The following is a 16,117-nucleotide window of genomic DNA, read 5'->3' as shown; positions in this document are numbered from 1 at the left end:
ATAACAACTCATATAACAACTCATATACTCATATAACAACTCATATAACAACTCATATACTCATATAACAACTCATATAACAACTCATATACTCATATAACAACTCATATAACAACTCATATACTCATATAACAACTCATATACTCATATAACAACTCATATACTCATATAACAACTTATATAACAACTTATATACTCATATAACAACTCATATACTCATATAACAACTCATATACTCATATACTCATATAACAACTCATATAACAACTCGTATACTCATATAACAACTCATATAACAACTCGTATACTCATATAACAACTCGTATACTCATAACAACTCATATACTCATATAACAACTCGTAACAACTCATATACTCATATAACATCTCATATAACAACTTATTTACTCATATAACAACTCATATAACAACTCATATACTCATATAACAACTCATATAACAACTCATATAACAACTCATATACTCATATAACAACTCATATACTCATATAACAACTTATATAACAACTTATATACTCATATAACAACTCATATACTCATATAACAACTCATATACTCATATAACAACTCATATAACAACTCATATACTCACATAACAACTCATATAACAACTTATTTACTCATATAACAACTCATATAACAACTCATATACTCATATAACAACTCATATAACAACTCATATAACAACTCATATACTCATATAACAACTCATATACTCATATAACAACTTATATAACAACTTATATACTCATATAACAACTCATATACTCATATAACAACTCATATACTCATATAACAACTCATATAACAACTCATATACTCACATAACAACTCATATAACAACTTATTTACTCATATAACAACTCATATAACAACTCATATACTCATATAACAACTCATATACTCAAATAACAACTTATATAACAACTTATATACTCATATAACAACTCATATACTCATATAACAACTCATATACTCATAGAACAACTCATATACTCATAGAACAACTCATAACAACTCATATACTCATATAACAACTCATATACTCATATAACAACTCATATACTCATAACAACTCATATAACAACTCATATACTCATATAACAACTCATATACACATAACAACTCATATACACATAACAACTCATATAACAACTCATATACTCATAACAACTCATATAACAACTCATATAACAACTCATATACTCATAACAACTCATATAACAACTCATATACTCATATAACAACTCATATACACATAACAACTCATATAACAACTCATATAACAACTCATATACTCATAACAACTCATATAACAACTCATATCCTATGTAAAGCTCTGAAAGTAGTGCTTTATTTTGGGAATAGGTTCCAATTTTACATGCAGCCTATGTCTTTATGTGCTTGATGTTTTCTCCTGTTTTCTCCCAATACCCAGAGAGAGGGGCAGCAGGTAGCCTAGTGGTTAGAGTGTATGGGGCGGCAGGTAGTCTAGTGGTTAGAGTGTAGGGGGGCAGGTAGCCTAGTGGTTAGAGTGTAGGGGCGGCAGGTAGCCTAGTGATTAGAGTGTAGGGGCGGCAGGTAGCCTAGTGGTTAGAGTGTAGGGGGGCAGGTAGCCTAGTGGTTAGAGTGTAGGGGCGGCAGGTAGCCTAGTGGTTAGAGTGTAAGGCGGCAGGTAGCTTAATGGTTAGAGTGTAGGGGGGCAGGTAGCCTAGTGGTTAGAGTGTAGGGGCGGCAGGTAGCCTAGTGGTTAGAGTGTAGGGGGGCAGGTAGCCTAGTGCGGTTAGAGTGTAGGGGGGCAGGTAGCCTAGTGGTTAGAGTGTGGGGGCGGCAGGTAACCTAGAGGTTAGAGTGTAGGGGCAGCAGGGTAGCCTAGTGGTCTAACCCTCTCCCCTAACCCAGACCCTAACCCCTGACTCTCTCCCCTAACCCAGACCCTAACCTCTGACTCTCTCCCCTAACCCAGACACCAAACTCTAACCCTCTGCCCTAACCCAGACCACAACCCCAACCCTTTCCCCTAAGCCAGACTCCACCCCTTTCCCCTAACCCAGACCCCAACCCTCTCCCCTAACCCAGACCCCAACCCTTTCCCCTAACCCAGACCCCAACCCTCTCCCCTAACCCAGACCCCAACCCCTTCCCCTAACCCAGACCCCAACTTCTAACCCTACACCAGTAGGCTGGCTGATCTGGCTAGGTGGTGTGGTAACAGACCTTGTAGGCACGGTCCATGCATTCGTAGGCGGGGCTGGAGGACTGGGTGTGTCGGGATATGCTGGGGATCTGGTAGAGGTTCCCCGGCCTATCAGAGTCACTGTCATGACTGGTGCCTGGGTCAACACTACCAGCACCAGGAACCTCGCCCTGTGGTGGAGAGAAGAGAAGTAAGGAGGGAGAGGAGATGAGACGAGAGGAGGGGAGATGAAGAGTAGATGAGAGGAGGGGAGATGAAGAGGAGATGAGAGGAGGGGCGATGAAGAGGAGCCGAGAGGAGGGGAGATGAAGAGGAGATGAGAGAAGAGGGGAGATGAAGAGGAGAGGCGGGGAGATGAGATGAGAGGAGGGGAGATGAAGAGTAGATGAGACGAGAGGAGGGAAGATGAAGATGAGACGAGAGGAGGGGAGGGGAGATGAAAAGGAGACGAGAGGAGGGGAGATGAAGAGTAGATGAGACGAGAGGAGGGAAGATGAAGAGGAGATGAGACGAGAGGAGGGGAGGGGAGATGAAGAGGAGACGAGAGGAGGGGAGATGAAGAGTAGATGAGACGAGAGGAGGGGAGGGGAGATGAAGAGGAGATGAGACAAGAGGAGAGGAAGAGGAGATGAGAACTTAAATAGTTACAAGGGAAATGTATCTTATACTTCCAAAACACACACACACAGACACACACTAGGGTTGAATGGCGGGAACCCGGTTACCGAGATTTACCGCCCAAAACCACTCTCTTATCCTGGGATAAATAACTGTGAGAAACTGGTAAATTACTTATATGAACAGTGTGGCGTGAAATGTAACTGTTAAATTATATGCGGCCTCTGCATGATGAATCATCAACGTTCAGGGTGAGTACAGACAGCCCATCTCAGGGTGGGGACAGACCATCTCAGGGTGAGTACAGACAGCCCATCTCAGGGTGAGTACAGACAGCCCATCTCAGGGTGGGGACAGACAGCCCATCTCAGGGTGGGGACAGACCATCTCAGGGTGAGTACAGACAGCCCATCTCAGGGTGAGTACAGACAGCCCATCTCAGGGTGGGGACAGACAGCCCATCTCAGGGTGGGGACAGACAGCCCATCTCAGGGTGGGGACAGACAGCCCATCTCAGGGTCAGTACAGACAGCCCATCTCAGGGTGGGGACAGACCATCTCAGGGTGAGTACAGACAGCCCATCTCAGGGTGAGTACAGACAGCCCATCTCAGGGTGGGGACAGACAGCCCATCTCAGGGTGGGGACAGACAGCCCATCTCAGGGTCAGTACAGACAGCCCATCTCAGGGTGGGGACAGACAGCCCATCTCAGAGTCAGTACAGACAGCCCACCTCAGGGTGAGTACAGACAGCCCATCTCAGAGTGGGGACAGACAGCCCATCTCAGGGTGAGTACAGACAGCCCATCTCAGGGTGAGTACAGACAGCCCATCTCAGGGTGGGGACAGACAGCCCATCTCAGGTTGGGGACAGACAGCCCATCTCAGGGTGAGTACAGACAGTCCATCTCAGGGTGGGGACAGACAGCCCATCTCAGGGTGAGTACAGACAGCCCATCTCAGGGTGAGAACAGACAGCACATCTCAGGGTGGGGACAGACAGCCCATCTCAGGGTGGGGACAGACAGCCCATCTCAGGGTGAGTACAGATAGCCCATCTCAGGGTGGGGACAGACAGCCCATCTCAGGGTGGGGACAGACAGCCCATCTCAGGTTGGGGACAGACAGCCCATCTCAGGGTGAGTACAGACAGTCCATCTCAGGGTGGGGACAGACAGCCCATCTCAGGGTGGGGACAGACAGCCCATCTCAGGGTGGGGACAGACAGCCCATCTCAGGGTGGGGACAGACAGCCCATCTCAGGTTGGGGACAGACAGCCCATCTCAGTATAGAACGCAGTTCACATCATCCCATCATGGTAACTTTTTAAATGTTTTATGTAAAACAGCCGATCACTCAGATATTTTTGCTTTAAATCACTGCATCTGCAGTCTTTCTCTCTCTCCATCAACTCCATCCAAAATAGATAATCCTGTTCTAGATTGATATTTACTGTAGCCCTAAATATAGATGTCCTAGACTACTTCGTACAGGTAATACATTCAATCCAGTATAATCAATCACATGTATTTATATAGCCCTTCTTACATCAGCTGATGTCTCAATGTGCTGTACAGAAACCCAGCCTAAAACCCCAAACAGCAAGCAATGCAGGTGTAGAAGCACGGTGGCTAGGAAAAACTCCCTAGGAAGGACAAAACCTAGGAAGAAACCTAGAGAGGAACCAGGCTATGAGGGGTGGCCAGTCCTCTTCTGGCTGTGCCGGGTGGAGATTATAACAGAACATGGCCAAGATGTTCAAACATTCATAGATGACCAGCAGGGTCAAATAATAGTCACAGCGGTTGTAGAGGGTGCAACAGGTCAGCACCTCAGGAGTAAATTAAAGTATGTTGGCTTTTCATAGCCGATTTCGAGACAGCAGGTGCAGTAGAGAGAGAGAGGAGAGAGAGAGAGAGAGAGAGAGAGAGAGAGAGAGAGAGAGAGAGAGAGAGAGAGAGTGTGAAACAGCAGGTCAGAGACAGCAGGTGCAGTAGAGAGAGAGAGGAGAGAGAGAGAGAGAGAGAGAGAGAGAGAGAGAGAGAGAGAGAGAGAGAGTGTGTGAAACAGCAGGTCAGAGACAGCAGGTGCAGTAGAGAGAGAGAGGAGAGAGAGAGAGAGAGAGAGAGAGAGAGAGAGAGAGTGTGAAACAGCAGGTCAGAGACAGCAGGTGCAGTAGAGAGAGAGAGAGAGAGAGAGAGAGAGAGAGAGAGAGAGAGAGAGAGAGAGAGAGAGAGAGAGAGTGTGAAACAACAGGTCAGAGACAGCAGGTGCAGTAGAGAGAGAGAGAGAGAGAGAGTGTGAAACAGCAGGTCAGAGACAGCAGGTGCAGTAGAGAGAGAGAGCAGCAGGTATCCTTGAATCTAGCTAATTAATGATGGGTTATGGATAATAAGCTTCTAATTTATAACCCCTGTCTCTTGCCCAATACCCAAGCACCTGTGCCCCGCTGGCCTCTCCCATGCAGGAAAAGCTGGACTACAATCGCTGGCTGAACATACTTTTAGCATTTGTTATACCAATAGACTTTTCAAATAGGGACGCAAGCTCTTGTTTGCTGAATGTGAAACACAGCAGCCAATAGAACTCAGGGGTAGTTTGAAAGAAGAGCGATGGTGGTAGACTATAGCAGTTATTAATTCAGACCCATAACCATTCAGACCCATAACCATTCAGACCCATAACCATTCAGACCCATAACCATTCAGACCCATAACCATTCAGATGTAACTCCAGTCTAAACAATACAGTATAATATAATACAGTATAATATAATACAGTATAATACAATACAGTATACTACAATACAGTATAATATAATACAGTATAATACAATACAGTATAATATAATACAGTATAATACAATACAGTATAATACAATACAGTAGAATACAATACAGTATAATATAATACAGTATAATATAATACAGTATAATACAATACAGTAGAATACAATACAGTAGAATACAATACAGTATAATACAATACAGTAAGTAATAAAGTTCACACTAAAACAGATTAGCCTAATGGAGCTAGTTTAATTTATTTACCCAACAGACCATATAATCTCAGTTAAAAAAGAAATGTTCTCTCACTGTCAACTGCGTTTACTTTCAGCAAGCTCAAAAAAAAATACTTGTGTGAACATAAGATTCAACAACTGAACAAGTTCCACAGACATGTGACTAACCGAAATGGAATAATGTGACCCTGAACAAAGGGGGGGGGGGGTCAAAATCAAAGTAACAGTCAGTATCTGGTGTGGCCACCAGCTGCATTAAGTACTGCAGTGCATCTCCTCATGGACTGCACCAGGTTTGCCAGTTCTTGCTGTGAGATGTTACCCCAGTCTTCCACCAAGGCACCTGCAAATTCCCGGACATTTCTGGCGGGAAGGCCCTAGGCCTCACCCTCCGATCCAAAAGGTCCCAGACGTGCTCAATGGGATTGAGATCCGGGCTCTTCGCTGGCCATGGCAGAACACTGACATTACTGTCTTGCAGGAAATCACTCACAGAACGAGCAGCATGGCTGGTGACATTGTCATGCTGAAGGGTCATGTCAGGATGAGTCTGCAAGAAGGGTACCACATGAGGGAGGAGGATATCTTCTCTGTAACGCAGTGTTGAGATTGCAGGCAATCGATGATGCTGTGACACACCGCCCCAGACCTGAACCCTTGACGCTCATTCCTTCATGATAAATGCGAATCCGATCTGCACCCCTGGTGAGACAAAACCGCAACTCGTCAGTGAAGATCACTTCTTGCCAGTCCTGTCTGGTCCAGCAACGGTGGGTTTGTGCCCATAGGCGACGTTGTTGCCGGTGATGTCTGGTGAGGACCTGCCTTACAACAGGCCTACAAGCCTCTCTCAGCCTATTGTGGACAGTCTGAGCACTGATGGAGGGAGGGATTGTGCGTTTCTGGTGTAACTCAGGCAGTTGTTGTTGCCATCCTGTACCTGTCCTGCAGGTGTGATGTTTGGATGTACCGATCCTGTGCAGGTGTTACTCGTGGTCTGCCACTGCGAGGACGATCAGCTGTCCGTCCTGTCTCCCTGTAGTGCTGTCTTAGGCCTCTCACAGTATGAACGTTGCAATGTTTTGCCCTGGGCACATCTGCAGTCCTCATGCCTCCTTGCAGCATGCCTAAGGCACGTTCACGTAGATGAGCAGGGACCCTGGCCACATCTGCAGTCCTCATGCCTCCTTGCAGCATGCCTAAGGCACGTTCTCGCAGATGAGCAGGGACCCTGGCCACATCTGCAGTCCTCATGCCTCCTTAGTAGTATTACTGCCCTAATAGTATCACTGCTAGTATCAATGCTCTGGATAGTATCACTGCTCTGATAGTATCACTACTCTGGATAGTATCACTACTCTGGATAGTATCACTGCTCTTGATAGTATCACTGCTCTGGATAGTATCACTAGTCTGGATAGTATCACTACTCTGGATAGTATCACTACTCTGGATAGTATCATTGCTCTGAATAGTATCACTGCTCTGGATAGTATCACTGCTAGTATAACTGCTCTGGATAGTATCACTGCTCTGGATACTATCACTGCTAGTATCACTGCTAGTATCACTACTAGTATCACTACTCTGGATAGTATCACTGCTCTGGATAGTATCACTGCTCTGGATAGTATCACTACTCTGGATAGTATCACTACTCTGGATGGTATCACTGCTCTAGATTGTATTACTGCTCTGGATTGTATCACTGCTCTGGATAGTATCACTACTCTGGATAGTATCACTGCTCTGGATAGTATCACTGCTCTGGATAGTATCACTGCTAGTATCACTGCTAGTATCACTACTAGTATCACTACTCTGGATAGTATCACTGCTAGTATCACTACTCTGGATAGTATCACTGCTCTGGATAGTATCACTGCTCTGGATAGTATCACTGCTAGTATCACTACTCTGGATAGTATCACTACTCTAGATAGTATCACTGCTCTGGATAGTTTCACTACTCTGGATAGTATCACTGCTAGTATCACTGCTAGTATCACTACTAGTATCACTACTCTGGATAGTATCACTGCTCTGGATAGTATCACTGCTCTGGATAGTATCACTACTCTGGATAGTATCACTACTCTGGATAGTATCACTGCTCTGGATAGTATCACTGCTAGTATCACTACTCTGGATAGTATCACTACTCTGGATAGTATCACTGCTCTGGATAGTATCACTGCTAGTTTCACTACTCTGGATAGTATCACTGCTCTGGATAGTATCACTACTAGTATCACTACTCTGGATAGTATCACTGCTAGTATCACTGCTAGTATCACTACTAGTATCACTGCTCTGGATAGTATCACTGCTCTTGATAGTATCACTACTAGTATCACTACTCTGGATAGTATCACTACTCTGGATAGTATCACTGCTCTGGATAGTATCACTACTCTGGATAGTATCACTGTTCTGGATAGTATCACTACTCTGGATAGTATCACTGCTCTGGATAGTATCTCTACTAGTTTCACTACTCTGGATAGTATCACTGCTCTGGATAGTATCACTGCTCTGGATAGTATCACTACTAGTATCACTACTCTGGATAGTATCACTACTCTGGATAGTATCACTGCTCTGGATAGTATCACTACTCTGATAGTATCACTACACTGGATAGTATCACTACTCTGAATAGTATCACTATTAGTATCACTAGTCTGGATAGTATCACTACTCTGATAGTATCACTACTCTGGATAGTATCACTGCTCTTCTAGTATCACTGCTAGTATCACTACTCTGGATAGTATCACTGCTCTTCTAGTATCACTGCTAGTATCACTAGTCTGGATAGTATCACTGCTAGTATCACTACTCTGGATAGTATCACTACTCTGGATAGTATCACTGCTCTTGATAGTATCACTGCTCTTCTAGTATCACTGCTAGTATCACTAGTCTGGATAGTATCACTGCTAGTATCACTACTCTGGATAGTATCACTACTCTGGATAGTATCACTACTCTGGATAGTATCACTGCTAGTATCACTACTCTGGATAGTATCACTGGTCTTGATAGTATCACTACTCTGGATAGTATCACTGCTAGTATCACTACTCTGGATAGTATCACTACTCTGGATAGTATCACTGCTAGTATCACTGCTCTTGATAGTATCACTGCTCTTCTAGTATCACTGCTAGTATCACTAGTCTGGATAGTATCACTGCTAGTATCACTACTCTGGATAGTATCACTGCTCTGGATAGTATCACTGCTCTTGATAGTATCACTACTCTGGATAGTATCACTACTAGTATCACTACTCTTGATAGTATCACTGCTCTGGATAGTACCACTGTTCATTATTAATCTTCATGAGTAGTGCTCATGACATGTTTTTAAATTTTGGCTCATCAGACTCAGGTTGCATCAGGCTTGAATTTTCAATAATTCTGTAATCTAATCCAGACGTTCATTAATCCAGACGTTCACTAATCCAGGCCTATTTACATGCTTTATAATGCTTTTGTATGACACTTCCTGTTTTGGCTGGAAATACCTGGCTACTCGGGAGAATAGTGATTCATTTTTCAGCTGGAACATTTGTAAATTACCAGGAAAATATTAAACCCAGTCATACCTGGGTCTGAGCCGGGGTCTGGGGTGGGGCCAGTGGTAAGAGCTGCAGGCGATTGGCTGGGGCCAGGCCCTGTCGTCCAGAAAGAAAGCACATCCACCAACCACAGCTCCCTTCTACTTCCTGTTGCAGCACTGTAACCACGTCTCCCTTCCTGAAGCCCAGCTCATCACTGCACTCGGCTATGTTGTCATACAGGGCCTTAGCCAGCAGGGTCTGGGGAGAGGAGACAGGACAGCATAACACAACATAAAGTACAACACAGATTACAACACCACACAGAATACAATACAACACCACACAGTTTACAGAACAACACTGTATACAACACAACACAGTACACAACACAATACATTATATAACACAGAATAAAGCACAACACAGTGCACAACACAACACAGTATACAACACAAATTTGATTTGATTTGATTTGAGTATACAACACAACATAGTACACAACACAACACAGAATACAATATAGTACACAACAACACACAGTATACAATACAGTACACAACACACAACACAACAAAGAATACAACACAACACAGTACAGTATACAATACAACACAGTACAGTATACAACACAACACAGTACAGTATACAACACAGTACAGTATACAACACAACACAGTACAGTATACAACACGACACAGTACAGTAAACAACAGTACACAACACAACACACAAAATATCACAAAACAAGACAGTATACAAAATAACGAAGTGCACAACACAACATAGTACAGTACAGTATGCAACACAACACAGTACAGTATACAACACAACACAACACAGTATACAACACAGTACAGTATACAACACAACACAACACAGTACAGTATACAACACAACACAGTACAGTATACAACACAGTACAGTATACAACACAGTACAGTATACAACACAGTACAGTACAGTATACAACACAACACAACACAGTATACAACACAGTACAGTATACAACAACAATTTGTGTTGGCCCCTTTAAACCATAACCATGTGTCATTGGTGCCAACCCCAGACCTCCCCAGTCCTGCCCATTATACATAGAGTATATACCGCTCTCTGTCTGTCTGTCTGTCTGTCTGTCTGTCTGTCTGTCTGTCTGTCTGTCTGTCTGTCTGTCTGTCTGTCTGTCTGTCTGTCTGTCTGTCTGTCTGTCTGTCTGTCTGTCTGTCTGTCTGTCTGTCTACTGAAGGACTGGCTTGTAAGCCTACTCAACTCACCGCTCTGTCTGTCTGTCTGTCTGTCTGTCTGTCTGTCTGTCTGTCTGTCTGTCTGTCTACTGAAGGACTGGCTTGTAAGCCTCCTCAACTCACCGCTCTGTCTGTCTGTCTGTCTGTCTGTCTGTCTGTCTGTCTGTCTGTCTGTCTGTCTGTCTGTCTGTCTGTCTGTCTGTCTGTCTGTCTGTCTGTCTACTGAAGGACTGGCTTGTAAACAAAGTGGGTGGGGTTATATCCTGCCTGTTTGGTCCTGTCCGGGGGTATCACCGACCCCCTCCTGTCTCAGCCTCCAGTATTTATGCTGCAGTAGTCTATGTGTCGGGGGGCTAGGGTCAGTTTGTTATATCTGGAGTATTTCTCCTGTCTTATCCAGTGTTCTGTGTGAATTTAAGTATGTTCTCTCTAATTCTCTCTTTCTCCACCCACCCACCCACTCACCACCCACCACCCACCACCCACCACCAAACACCACCCACCAACCACCACCCACCACCCACCACCCACCATCCACCACCCACCACCAACCACCACCCACCAACCACCACCCACCACCCACCACCCACCACCCACCACCACCCACCCAACTACCCACCCACCCACCCACCACCCACCATCCACCCAACCACCCACCACCCACCACCCACCACCAACCACCAACCACCACCCACCAACCACCACCCACCAACCACCACCCACCACCCACCACCACTCACCACCCACCACCCACCACCAACCACCACCCACCCAACCACCCACCACCCACCACCCACCACCAACCACCACCCACCACCAACCACCACCCACCCACCAACCCACTCACCCACCCACCACCAACCACCCACCACCAACCACCCACCCACCCACCCACTCACCACCCACCACCCACCACCAACCACCACCCACCACCAACCACCACCCACCCACCAACCCACTCACCCACCCACCACCAACCACCCACCACCCACCCACCCACCCACCTACCCACCCACCCACTCACCACCCACCACCCACCACCAACCACCACCCACCCACCCACCATCCACACACCACCCACCCAACCCCCCCCCACCACCCACCACCAACCACCACCCACCCAACCACCCCCCACCACCTACCACCCACCACCAAACACCACCCACCCACCCCCCACCACCAACCACCACCCACCCACCCACCACCCACCCCACACCCACCACCCACCACCAACCACCCAACCACCCCACCACCCCCCACCCCACACCCACCAACCACCCACCACCTACCACCCACCACCAACCACAACCCACCCACCCCCCACCCACCAACCACCCACCACCTACCACCCACCACCAACCACCACCCACCCACCCACCACCCACCATCCACCACCCACCACCCACCACCCACCACCCACCACACACCCACCCTGGTCTGAGCTGTGTGTGCTGCTGAGCTGTGTGTGCTGCTGTCTGTCCCTTCCTACCACACATGGAGGGTGAATCTCAGAAACAAAGAGTCCTTTCACCATTACACTCTGCACCTGTTACACCAGAGCAGCCTTCTGCAGCACATACACGACCCAGGCAGCACACACACGACCCAGGCAGCACACACACGACCCAGGCAGCACACACACGACCCAGACAGCACATACACGACCCAGGCAGCACACACACGACCCAGACAGCACACACACGACCCAGGCAGCACACACACGACCCAGGCAACACACACACGGACACAAGGCAGCACACGGACACAAGTAGCACACATTACGACCCAGTCCATCTACAAACACCTAGCCTGTTAGCTATACCACGAGGGTGGTGGTGGTGGTGGGGGGGGGGACGGGGGTGGTGGTGTGGTGGGGGGAGACGGGGTGGTGGTGGGGAGGGGGGGGGGGTGGAGACGAGGGTGGTGATGGGGGGGGAGACGGGGTGGGGGGTGGAGACGAGGGTGGGGGATGGTGGTGGGGAGACTGGGTGGAGACGAGGGTGGTGGTGTGGTGGGGGGGAGACGGGGTGGAGACGAGGGTGGTGGTGGGGGGGGGAGACGGGGTGGGGGGTGGAGACGAGGGTGGTGGTGTGGTGGGGGGGAGACGGGGTGGAGACGAGGGTGGTGGTGGGGGGGGGAGACGGGGTGGGGGGTGGAGAAGAGGGTGGTGGTGTGGTGGGGGGGAGACGGGGTGGAGACGAGGGTGGTGTTGGGGGGGGGAGACGGGGTGGGGGGTGGAGAAGAGGGTGGTGGTGTGGTGGGGGGGAGACGGGGTGGAGACGAGGGTGGTGTTGGGGGGGGGGGACGGGGTGGGGTGGTGGTGGTGGGGAGGGGTGGGAAACTTTGGTTTTGTGTTACGACGACCTCACTACAGTTCTGCTTTGGTGGTTTTAGTAAATACAGACAGCATCAACACAGCCTGTCTACCGCGGGGCTGGAGTCAATCTGTTTCAATCAATTCAGGAACTGAATTCAAATTCAACATTGTTTTCAGAGAGAATAAGAACATACATTTCTGTTTACTGAAATTAACCTCCATTCTTCAGATAAGATACAGACACTACAGCTGGCCTCAACACAGAGACACTACAACATAGAGACACTACAGCTGGCCTCAACACAGAGACACTACAGCTGGCCTCAACACAGAGACACTACAGCTGGCCTCAACACAGAGACACTACAACATAGAGACACTACAGCTGGCCTCAACACAGAGACACTACAGCTGGCCTCAACACAGAGACACTACAGCTGGCCTCAACACAGAGACACTACAGCACAGAGACACTACAACACAGAGACACTACAACACAGAGACACTACAACTGGCCTCAACACAGAGACACTACAGCTGGCCTCAACAGAGAGACACTACAGCACAGAGACACTACAGCTGGCCTCAACATAGAGACACTACAGCTGGCCTCAACACAGAGACACTACAGCTGGCCTCAACAAAGAGACACTACAACACAGAGACACTACAGCTGGTCTCAACACAGAGACACTACAGCACAGAGACACTACAGCTGGTCTCAACACAGAGACACTACAACACAGAGACACTACAGCTGGTCTCAACACAGAGACACTACAGCTGGCCTCAACATAGAGACACTACAGCTGGCCTCAACATAGAGACACTACAGCTGGCCTCAACACAGAGACACTACAGCTGGCCTCAACAAAGAGACACTACAACACAGAGACACTACAGCTGGTCTCAACACAGAGACACTACAGCACAGAGACACTACAGCTGGTCTCAACACAGAGACACTACAGCTGACCTCAACACAGAGACACTACAACACAGAGACACTACAACACAGAGACACTACAGCTGGCCTCAACACAGAGACACTACAGCTGGCCTCAACACAGAGACACTACAACACAGAGACACTACAGCTGGTCTCAACACAGAGACACTACAGCTGACCTCAACACAGAGACACTACAGCTGGCCTCAACACAGAGACACTACAGCTGGTCTCAACACAGAGACACTACAGCACAGAGACACTACAACACAGAGACACTACAGCTGGTCTCAACACAGAGACACTACAGCACAGAGACACTACAGCACAGAGACACTACAGCACAGAGACACTACAACACAGAGACACTACAACACAGAGACACTACAGCTGGTCTCAACACAGAGACACTATAGCACAGAGACACTACAGCACAGAGACACTACAACACAGAGACACTACAACACAGAGACACTACAACACAGAGACACTACAGCTGACCTCAACACATCTTCATCCCTGTGCTGTTTGTTGCTACTTGCCAAACTTTTAGCTTTCAAAACCAACCTATTATTTTCCTTATTTTACCAGGTAATTTGACTGAGAACACATTCTCATTTGCATAAATGACCTGGGGAATAGTTACCGGGGATGAATGAGTCAATTGTAAACTGGGGATTATTAGGTGACCGTGATGGTTTGAGGGCCAGATTGGGAATTTAGCCAGGAAACCGGGGTTAACACCCCTACTCTGACCACAGAGAGTCAGGACACCAGGGTTAACACACCTACTCTGACCACAGAAAGTCAGGACACCTCTACTCTGACCACAGAGAGTCAGGACACCCTACTCTGACCACAGAGAGTCAGGACACCAGGGTTAACACCCCTACTCTGACCACAGAGAGTCAGGACACCCCTACTCTGACCACAGAGAGTCAGGACACCAGGGTTAACACCCCTACTCTGACCACAGAGAGTCAGGACACCCCTACTCTGACCACAGAGAGTCAGGACACTAGGGTTAACACCCCTACTCTGACCACAGAGAGTCAGGACACCCCTACTCCGACCACAGAGAGTCAGGACACCAGGGTTAACACCCCTACTCTGACCACAGAGAGTCAGGACACCAGGGTTAACACCCCTACTCTGACCACAGAGAGTCGGGACACCAGGGTTAACACCCTTACTCTGACCACAGAGAGTCAGGACACCAGGGGAAACACCCCTACTCTGACCACAGAGAGTCAGGACACCAGGGTTAACACCCCTACTCGGACCACAGAGAGTCAGGACACCACTACTCTGACCACAGAGAGTCAGGACACCCCTACTCTGACCACAGAGAGTCAGGACACCAGGGTTAACACCCCTACTCTGACCACAGAGAGTCAGGACACCCCTACTCTGACCACAGAGAGTCAGGACACCAGGGTTAACACCCCTACTCTGACCACAGAGAGTCAGGACACCAGGTTTAATGCCCCTACTCTGACCACAGAGAGCCAGGACACCCGTTTAACATCCCATCTGAAAGACAGCACCCTACAAAGGGCAATGTCCCCAATTACTGCCCTGGGGCATTGGGATATTTTATTTTAGACCAGAGGAAAGAGTGCCTCCTACTGGCACTCCAACACCACTTCCAGCAGCATCTGGTATCCCATCCAGGGATCGACCAGGACCAACCCTGCTTAGCTTCAGAGCTAAGCCAGCAGTGGGATGTATGGTGGTATGCTGCTGACCAGGACCAACCCTGCTTAGCTTCAGAGCTAAGCCAGCAGTGGACTGCAGGGTGGTATGCTGCTGACCAGGACCAACCCTGCTTAGCTTCAGAGCTAAGCCAGCAGTGGACTGCAGGGTGGTATGCTGCTGACCAGGACCAACCCTGCTTAGCTTCAGAGCTAAGCCAGCAGTGGACTGCAGGGTGGTATGCTGCTGACCAGGACCAACCCTGCTTAGCTTCAGAGCTAAGCCAGCAGTGGACTGCAGGGTGGTATGCTGCTGACCAGGACCAACCCTGCTTAGCTTCAGAGCTAAGCCAGCAGTGGGATGTAGGGTGGTATGCTGCTGACCAGGACCAACCCTGCTTAGCTTCAGAGCTAAGCCAGCAGTGGGATGCAGGCTGGTATGCTGCTGACCAGAACCAACCCTGCTTAGCTTCAGAGCTAAGCCAGCAGT

The 16,117-nt window shown here is 48.0% G+C and overlaps 1 protein-coding gene across 1 annotated transcript in view; it reads right to left on the bottom strand.

The window, feature by feature from the left end:
- cass4 (Cas scaffold protein family member 4) overlaps positions 1–16,117 on the bottom strand; it is a 58,907-nt gene that overhangs the window by 10,744 nt on the left and 32,046 nt on the right. The window contains exons 2-3 of the mRNA XM_036984349.2: positions 9,472–9,684; positions 2,238–2,387 (exon numbers count right to left, since the gene is read on the bottom strand). Coding sequence (XP_036840244.2) covers positions 2,238–2,387; positions 9,472–9,684 — 363 coding nt within the window. The remainder of the gene's footprint in view (positions 1–2,237; positions 2,388–9,471; positions 9,685–16,117) is intronic.

Source organism: Oncorhynchus mykiss, chromosome 7, assembly GCF_057628025.1.
Source record: "Oncorhynchus mykiss isolate SJ-2025 chromosome 7, ASM5762802v1, whole genome shotgun sequence".
Classification (NCBI taxonomy): domain Eukaryota; kingdom Metazoa; phylum Chordata; class Actinopteri; order Salmoniformes; family Salmonidae; genus Oncorhynchus; species Oncorhynchus mykiss.
This window is presented reverse-complemented; position numbering and strand designations above follow the sequence as displayed.